Source organism: Charadrius vociferus, unplaced genomic scaffold (assembly GCF_000708025.1).
Source record: "Charadrius vociferus isolate BGI_N301 unplaced genomic scaffold, ASM70802v2 scaffold1039, whole genome shotgun sequence".
In the NCBI taxonomy this organism is placed as follows: Eukaryota; Metazoa; Chordata; class Aves; order Charadriiformes; family Charadriidae; genus Charadrius; species Charadrius vociferus.
This window is the reverse complement of record NW_009650167.1, coordinates 860,450-869,383: the sequence shown is the minus strand read 5'-3', so window position 1 is coordinate 869,383 and position 8,934 is coordinate 860,450. Positions and strand designations below refer to the sequence as shown.

Genomic DNA, 8,934 nt, shown 5'->3' with positions numbered 1-8,934 from the left:
CGTGTGGGGCAGGTCCGGGAGCGCAGCACCACGCAGACGTGTCTGACGGGGTTTCTGTCCTCAGACCTGCATCTGCTTTGCAAGCATGCAGCCGGCTGTCATTGTGACTGAAACAACAGTTCCCAGGTTGTTATGGCAGCGTCCTGACAATGGTGCTGCTGTGTCACACGGATGTTAGTGATCAGTTGTTCCCTTGGCTTGTTTTTCTTGTATTATTCAAGCTGGATAGAGCACGTGTGTATGAGTATTGCAGCCTTAGTGCTGCCTTTTTTTTTTTTTTTTTTTTTTTTAAATTAAATGTCAAAGTATGGCCACCCTTTTTGAAACCATTTTTTTGTTCATTTTTTTTTTTTTTTAATTAAGAGGTTAAGTTCAGGCAACTCTATCAGGAAGCAGTTAATTGTGTCTACATATAAACAGGAACCTCTTGTCTACCCGTGATGGAACTGGACCTATATAAACTAATAAGAGATATTTAATTAGTCTTAATGAAATACAGCATGAAATGTAATCAGCTTCATCCCAACTTAATAGAAAAGCCCTGTAATTGGTAAATGCTGCATTAGGGTTAGGTCATTCTGGAGGAAGGCTGCCACACAGCTCTTCCTCTTTTGCAAAAGCAGCTTAAAAACAATGAGGAAAGGAGGGAGTGACAGAACTTTAAGGGAAAAAAAAACAACCACAAAACCCCCCCACACAACCCCCTTCATTTGTGGGGTAGGGTTGGCAGCAATTCCATGACTGTTGCGTAAAGCAAAGCAGTAACTCCTCCAAAGACAATATACAAAGCTCTTAACAGCTGATCTTGAGTTGTATCCACATGTTCACTCTGTCAGCTCAGATTAACCAATTGTTGAGTTATTTATTAACTGCTTGAGAGACTTGGTTACTTAATTTTGAAAGTGTAGCCTCAGTATCGGGGCTATCTGTAGCTTATGCCTGTGTTGTAATGACAGTGGCATTTTTAGCTTCAATCAATTTCATGTTCTTGCTGTTACCTTGCTTTGGGCTCTTAGGCAAGTGGTAAACAAAACAGGTATTTGACAAAATTCCTAAAAAATGCTTATGATACAGCTTCCCCCCTCCCTCCCCCATTAAAGCCTTAAAATACTAATTATGATGACATTCACCAGGTTTGCCAATCAGTAAGTCACTACTGCTGCCACCTTGGCTGCAGAAAGGGGACAGGAAGAGACTGGAGCGTAGTTGGTTTGGTATATAAGTGTGTCTCAGATAAGAATACTTGTGGGCTTTGTACCAAGGAGGGCTTTTGAAGCCTGTGTCTTCTCTTTAATCGCAGTAAGACAGCATGAAAGACAAAAGCGCTTTCTTAATGTGTTAGGAATGTAGGCTTAATTAGGAATTTAATAAGAAATTTTTTAAAATTAAAATACTGTATCAGATGTCCCCGCAGCATGGAAATGAACACGTTACAAAGAAAATCTGTGTTAATTTGCATGTATTGGCAAAAGTGCCACAAAAATTTGAAATTCTATTTGTCCCTTTGCAAATTGATAAAAAAGCATCATACAGAAATCTATCCATACATAGCATAGGACTTTTACAGTTAAGACATTTATACATCCATTTAACCTCAGGTGATCCACTCATTCAGCCTTGACCACTCAGGAGAATTCTCATTTTTCTACTTTCCATTTTCAGCACTGAACATTCGGTCCTAGAAAGAGAGAGGTAAACAGACAGCAGCTGAGTGAGAGTTTGGGAACTGTGCTTTAGCAATCCAGGTTTAAGTCACTATTAAGCAGTTGTAAGTCAACAAGTAGTAGTGCCTTAATCAGGTATACTTGGTGTGTATTTTTTCCCCCCAAATTCAATTAATCCCATTTGAAAGGCTCTTTATAAATTGACAGAAGACTTTCACGTGGCCTGGCTGTACTCAGCATATCATTTCTCGGTGCCTCCTCATGCCAAGTACAAGCATGATTTATTTCCAGCTTGCTATCTGAAGATTATTTACATGTCTTGTACCACTGCTGACAGCTAACGAGTTCAGAATTAGACTTAAGGGACTCTTCACTTTGACAGTGGCGTTATCTTGATCAGCTGCCAGTCTAAACACTGCCTTGGGCCTCAAACAGCAGGTGTGGCCCTATACATCTGGCATAAATTCTTTCTTGAGATGCAGTGAAGCTTACTAAATTCACTTAATTTAGGTGGCCGGTTTGCTAGCTGCCTGTCCTAGATAGCATGTACTGCCTGTGTAAAAACCTGATGGGACTTGCTCACGGGTTCCTAATCCTTAGCCGTGCCCCAAGGAACTGTGCATTAGCTGCAGGACTTGGAGGAACATGGGAGGTGGCAGGAGGCAGTATGATATAACATCTACCTTCAACATCCTCTCCAGTTTAATTGCATCTGCCGCAAATTTTCTGATCCCATCAGATAGTTTCTCCACAGCCATTTGGTCTTCGTTATGGTGCCAGCGGAATGCCTTCTCATCCAGGTGTATCTTCTCAAGCTGACATGCCTGAGCTGTGCGAGGGGAATTCAAAAAGAAACAAAACCATATTACCAGATTATTATCAAATACCACAGGCTTCTTAAAACAGTCTCCAGATTCTGGCTGTCTTCAGCTGTTGAAATATTTCAACCACCGCTTTCAACACGACATGCTACAGCAGCAGGCTTTGGGATGCAAGACTGAAAATGCTCCTGATCTAGTTTTAGATCATCAGTTTCTCTGAAAAGACAGCATTTCTGTGTATGCCATTGTCTTGTATCTGCTTCTGAATGGTACAGTACTTTCAGGCCTATTATCAGGAATTATGCAACAGTCCTACCGCAGTGAGACATTCTAAGCAAATATGCTGAACAATTAGGTCTTTGATTATTTGGCAGCACCTAACAAAAGCTCAATTGACAACATGCCTACAAGCCAGCTAGCACCCTGTAAGCAGCAACCCGTGACTACAGCTGTGCACAAATCTCACTTTCCGAGTGGTACAGCAGCATTTTAATAAGGCTGCAGAAAAGCAAGAGTAGTGCAATGGGAACATACATTCAAAACCACTGTGGCGCAGTAGCAGTAAATCAAATCACTTTGTCTTGCATATGATTGATTTCTAGAGTTTCTGGAGGGAAAACACCTTTTGGCACGTCTAGAGCTTAATCGCATCACTGATACAATATTAACATAAGATTAAACTAGGTTTGGCATCTTTGCTAATACTCAGTAAATTTTCATCCCAAGCATACGAAGTATGAAGTTCCTCCTCCTGCTCTCCCTGTCCTCTCAGGAGAGGGGGGCACTGGATTTAGGTGCACTCAAAACCCATTGTAATTCCAGTTAGTGTGCGTGGTGCGACCCAGGACGCTAAAGAAGTCACAGTGTGTGTCACCAGCTGTAGCAATACTGCTGTAACGAGGCTGCAGTATTTCCTTTAGAGAGTGGTCAAGACTTACACTTAGAGCAGAGTGGAAGCAAGCACCACAGAGCTGAGCGGAACCAGGTACTCTTAACTTTCGAGAAAGGGAGGCTGAGCGAGCCCCTGTTACACAGAAGTGAACTTACCCTCTTTTATACTGAGTGTGGGAGTTAACTTGACGTACTCTTTGCTGAGCTCTGCCAAAAGCTTGGGTGAAATGGTGAGATAGTCACAGCCTGTAAGCGCTTTTATTTCTCCCGTATTTCGAAACGAAGCGCCCATCACGATAGTTTTGTAGCCAAACTTTTTGTAATAGTTATAGATCTTAGTGACACTCTTCACTCCTAAAAAGGAGAGATCAGCAGCTTTCAGAATAATTCATTTGAAGAACAACTGGTTATTTAGAACATGCTCAAAACCAACATTTTTTTTGTAAGAGGATTTTTATATGAGTAAACAGCAGTTTGAATGAGTAGCTACTGTATTTTTAACAATATGTTAAAAGGAAAGCTCACCTGGATCCTCTGAAGGCTCATAGGTTTTCTTATCTCCATTTGCAACGTACCAATCCAGGATACGTCCTACGAACGGGGAAATCAGAGTAACTCCAGCTTCAGCACAGGCAACTGCCTGAGCAAAGGAGAACAGCAAGGTCATGTTGCAGTGAATCCCATACTCTGCTTCCAGAACCCTGCAGACATAGGCTGGCTTAAAACAGCAGTTTGCTCACCTACTGAATTTATAGTCTAGGAACAAGCTAGTAAGTTAAAACTACTGAATTTCTTGAGTTAAATTAGGAACTCGGTACAGTTTATAAGTTTTCAAGTTTTAAGCTAGCAGCAAATGTTTTCCGCTGCCAAACTCTGCTTTATTGAATACTGCTCCCTTGAACCAGATGCAGACAGTTTAGCACGATACTTCTTTTTGTGGTCTGGCCTTTGTATGAACAAACTTTTCCTATTTCAACAGAAAGCTGTAACAGAGCAGCTTGCTTGCCAGCTATAGCCCGAGTAACAGATTTCCTGCTGCAGTGCTTTCAAAACAATTCTTTATTACAAGTGCAGAATGAGTTTGTCAGGTGCCTGTGAACACGCAGAAGCATGCTATGAATCAGCATACCAGGTACAGAAATACTTACTTGCCAGCCTGGATTCCTTCCCATGTTGAAGAGAGCTTTATGAGAATACGATCTTTACCAATTCCTGCTTCCTTATAAAGGTCAATGAGGCGCCTGGCCCTCTGAATCATTCCTTCCTTATCAAAGGACAACCTTTGAAACAAGAGCAGGACTGCTTAAAACTGGTGTGGTTTTTTTGGTTTGTTGGGTTTTGTTGTTGTGGTTTTTTTTTTTTTTTTTAATGCTCTCCCTCCCCCAAACCCCATTGAAAAACATTGTCCGTTTTATCAGCATTTATATGCCAATAGTAGTTTTTTTTTGTTCTCAGACATACTTCCTGGATTGTGAGTCCATCAAGTAGGTGTATGACAGCACTGCTACCCTCTGATTCAGAGGACACAGAGCTCAAGGCAGCTTTCCTTGAAAAAGTTGTAGGCTAAAGTTTTCCTCAAGTTTTTCGTAATGAATGCAGAAGCTGAGCGTTAGAAGGGAATTGGCAAGGAGTAGGTTATTAGACAAATCCTATACAAGTCTTGAAAGGAACTGTTACAACAGATTTCTTGGTAAATTGAGAAGACATGATCACACAGAAGAGAATGAGCAAAACTCCCAAGTATACTGGAAACGTGAGGTTTCTCTTGCTTAAGGAACAACAGGAAGATTACAAAAATCCAAGCTCAGTATCACTTGTTTTCATGAAGCTTCATCACCAAGTTATAATCAAGCAAACTAAGTACAATCCATGCTTTAATTAAACTTATTAACAATATAAACTCTTGCTAGCCTTCTAACAGTGATCTGTCTAGTCAAGAACATCTTTCCCCGACTCACATCGTGTCTCTTTTTGTATGTACAAATATCCAGGGCAACCCAGAAGGAAAAGAGCCAACCTTGCATCTACTTCTGTGGACACACGGCCAGGTATCCTCTTCAATATTTCAGCTCCAAATAATACAAAAAGCTTGTCAGAAGCATTTTTGATCTGCTCCTCTTCTGACCTGAAAACCACAAAGAGCAAAGTAATTTCTACGGGGGAAAAAAAAAGCGCATTCACACCTGCCGTGGATTTGAAGACCAAGTTTCACAGTCCATTTAACATTAAACTCCAGAGTTCACAGAACCACTTCTGCACCGCTCCATGTTTATGTTCTGCCCTCTGTGTTCCACCAGCAGTATTAGCATTTGGATACTATTTCCTAAAATGCTGTCAACTCCAGAGTGTTTTCCTGAGCAGCCCTAGAAGGCCACGTGAGAACTGGTAAATGGAGATGCGCTTCTTCCAAGCACATCCGAAACCAGTGTAAGAAGTTTTTCTTTAAGTGTTGAGGTTTTTTGGGGCAGGAGATACACCTACGAATACCTGAGGGGAAAACCCCAGTACATTGCTAATAGTACTAAATGCTGTTTGTACGAATAAGGCATCTTAAATATAGATCTACTGAGATAAAAAACCCCAAAACTAGTTACTTACCCGCCAAGTTTTTTCCCATAGGCAACAGCATTATCCACGAGTTCCTGGTAAGCTGGCATCTGAGCCGCAGCTAGTATCAGAGATGGGTTTGTGGTGGCATCAAGGGGCTTGTACTCCTCAATTGCTAGGGAAAAGAAAAATAGCCTGTTTAAAACGATCAGGGGCCTGAGCAATTAAAAGCATTTTGCTCAAGTACGTGAGAGTGTAGACAGTTACGGCTGTAGGACAGGAGCGTTGGTGACAGAGCAGACTCGTGCACAACGATGTTTAAACGCCGCTGGCGGAAAGCCGGCTTGTGCCACAAGTACCAGAACAAGGTTACCAGAGCTACAGTAATAAATACAGCAAAGTTTACTCACTGCTACCATAGACATTGCCCAAAAGAAATAAACCTGTAGACATGACAGATGAAGAGAAGTGGTACTAATTTTCAGCTTCTCCCATCCATCCCTATCGCATCCACCAGCATAGCCGAGTCCCAGGAATCACAGCGGGGGAAGTAAAGACAAGGGCATCTTTCTTCGCTTCTTGTAGTGAGACCTTTGGGTTTTTGTTTCCCTACTTTTTTTTTCCCTACAGCTGAAGGAACTGGGACAGGAGAGGAACTCGTCTGTTAGGTTCCAGCAACTTTTCTTACTGCATTTTAACACTTTTTTCAAACAGTTGCCGACCATTTCTTAGTATCTGTTCTCATCATTTCCTTGTACTACCAGGCTTCCTTCCTTGTAGGAGATATTTGATACTTTGGCTTACCTTAAGCCCCGGACTACACCTATTTCAGGTGATACCGGTTGTTTACCAGTATAGGCTGTGGCCAAATGCAGCGGAGCTGCCCGGCATGTGGAGCCTGACTCAGCAAACCGGAGCGAGCCTCCGCAGGCCCTTCGGCAACATCTGCTTACAGAACACAGCTAAATGTCAAAAATGACAAAATATTTATTACCAGCTCATTTTCCTCAGCGGTTTTTGCACAGAGATGAAAGCCCAAGTTAAAGAGTGCAACTTTATTTTTTTCAGTCATAGAAGAAAAGCAGCGTTGTTTTGTGACAGCTCCCTGCTAGGCAGCGACCACGGTCCTGGAGCAAGGCCACTCCGTACAGACAGGTCCTTCAAAACACACTCTTAATTCACATGGACACTGCTTAAAATAAAGCAGTACACAAAACTCTGTTCTGAAGCACGTGTACGATTTTAGAGAAGTGTATTTTGACAGAGCTTATTACTCCTCTCCAGCTTCGCAGCATTTGAAGACTCTTACAGGTCTTTGGCAACACATGTAAATTAATCTCATTAAGCTGCTCACCCACTGTTCCTCACCCACGCTTCCTTTAGGTCCATCAGAAAGCAGGCAGCAGCCTCTGCTTTAGCTTTTCAGCGGGGGTCCGTGACCGCCGTGCCACCTTTCCTCGCTGTGAGCACAAAGCCGGGCAAGAGTGAGCGTACCCCGCTCCGGCTTCGGTAAAAACCAGAACTAGCGCAGCTACTGGAGAAGCCACCACCGCTTACTGCAGGAACGTGCACCAGGAGCAATTCAAACCTGCGCCCTTCCCTGCGCAGCACCGTATGACACGGCGCTCTCTAACCAAAACTGGGAACTGGCGTTAGCGGCAACGGCACCTTGACCAGCATCGGTGTTTAACCTGAACTGGGAGGCGGATGGTGACTGTAGCCCCGTTTGGGCTGTAAGAGTGACACAGGCAGCCAGAGATCAACTGCAAAACTGTTTCAAGGAGCTTCTTAAAACTTTTCAGTGGGCAGCGCTCAGCCTCCTTACTGCCCCCCCTTACACCACCCCAACCCCCCCCGCAGCACTCACAAGGTTTTGGGTTTTTTCCCACTACACTTTTTTGAAATCAGGGTAGACAGCGTGATGTTCTAAATTAATGTAATTTCAGCGCACCAGTCCTGGGCTTTGGCCAGGTTTGTTGCTACTTGAAGGTATATAAATCACCTTGAGGGGAGGGGATTCTCCCCTTCTGCTCTGGGGAGACCCCCCTGCAGTGCTGCCTCCAGCCCTGGGGCCACCAACTTAAGAAGGACGTGGACCTGTTGGAGCGGGGCCAGAGGAGACCCCGGAGATGCTGGGAGGGCTGGAGCCCCTCTGCTGGGAGGACAGGCTGGGAGAGTTGGGGGGGTTCAGCCTGGAGAAGAGAAGGCGAAAAAAGGGAGACCTCAGAGCCCCTTCCAGTGCCTAAAGGGGCTCCACGCGAGCTGGGGGGGGGTTCTGGATCAGGGAGGGTAGCCAGCGGACGAGGGGGAATGGTTTTAAACTGGAAGAAGGTAGATTTAGATGAGATATTAGGAAGACATTTTTCACTTTGAGTGTTCTGATCCCCTGGCTGTGGCTGCCCCATCCCTGGAGGTGTCCAAGGCCAGGTTGGACGGGGCTTGGAGCAACCTGGGCTGGTGGGAGGTGTCCCTGCCCAGGGCAGGGGGGTGGGACTGGGAGGTCTTTAAGGTCCCTTCCAATTCTTAACCATTCTGTGAAATCCAACAAGGCTAATAACCATGTCACTCTGTTTCCAACTCTCTCGATGCAATGATGCGATGCTGCATCGCTGTTCCGTGCCCTCCCCGGTGTGGCAGTTGTCATGTCAGACCCTCAGAGGCCAGGAACAGGTTCTCCCTGACGTTCCGTGCAGGCTGACAGTGGGAATCGGGCAATCCAACACACAAGCGGCCACGCGTTACCTCCGGCCGGTGCAAGGACATAAATCCAGGCGGCGTCACGAGGCACGGCGTGAGCTGCCGCCACCTCCCTGCGTTCCTAACCTTAAATTTACCCATATAAGCCATCTGACGGGCGCCGTTCGGGGTGGTGTCCCCATCACCTATGGGGTCAGGTGAACAGGAGAGGGATCGCCGCCGGCCTTTGCAGAACAGGACCAAGAAACACTCGTTGCTCTGCACAACCGGAGACGGAGCGTTCCCATCCGACGGACCCAAAGCGCCCGGGGAAG

At 44.8% G+C, this 8,934-nt stretch overlaps 1 protein-coding gene across 1 annotated transcript; it reads right to left on the bottom strand.

The window, feature by feature from the left end:
• Window positions 1-1,444: 1,444 nt before the first annotated feature.
• On the bottom strand, window positions 1,445-6,814 carry TALDO1 (transaldolase 1). The gene is made up of 8 exons (XM_009892453.1): window positions 6,774-6,814; window positions 5,975-6,118; window positions 5,394-5,501; window positions 4,525-4,656; window positions 3,902-4,077; window positions 3,533-3,730; window positions 2,348-2,493; window positions 1,445-1,678 (listed from the first exon to the last, which is right to left on the bottom strand). The coding sequence occupies exons 1-8, from the start codon at window positions 6,812-6,814 to the stop codon at window positions 1,646-1,648; spliced, it is 978 nt and encodes a 325-aa protein (XP_009890755.1). The 3' UTR covers window positions 1,445-1,645.
• Between the last annotated feature and the right edge of the window lie 2,120 nt (window positions 6,815-8,934).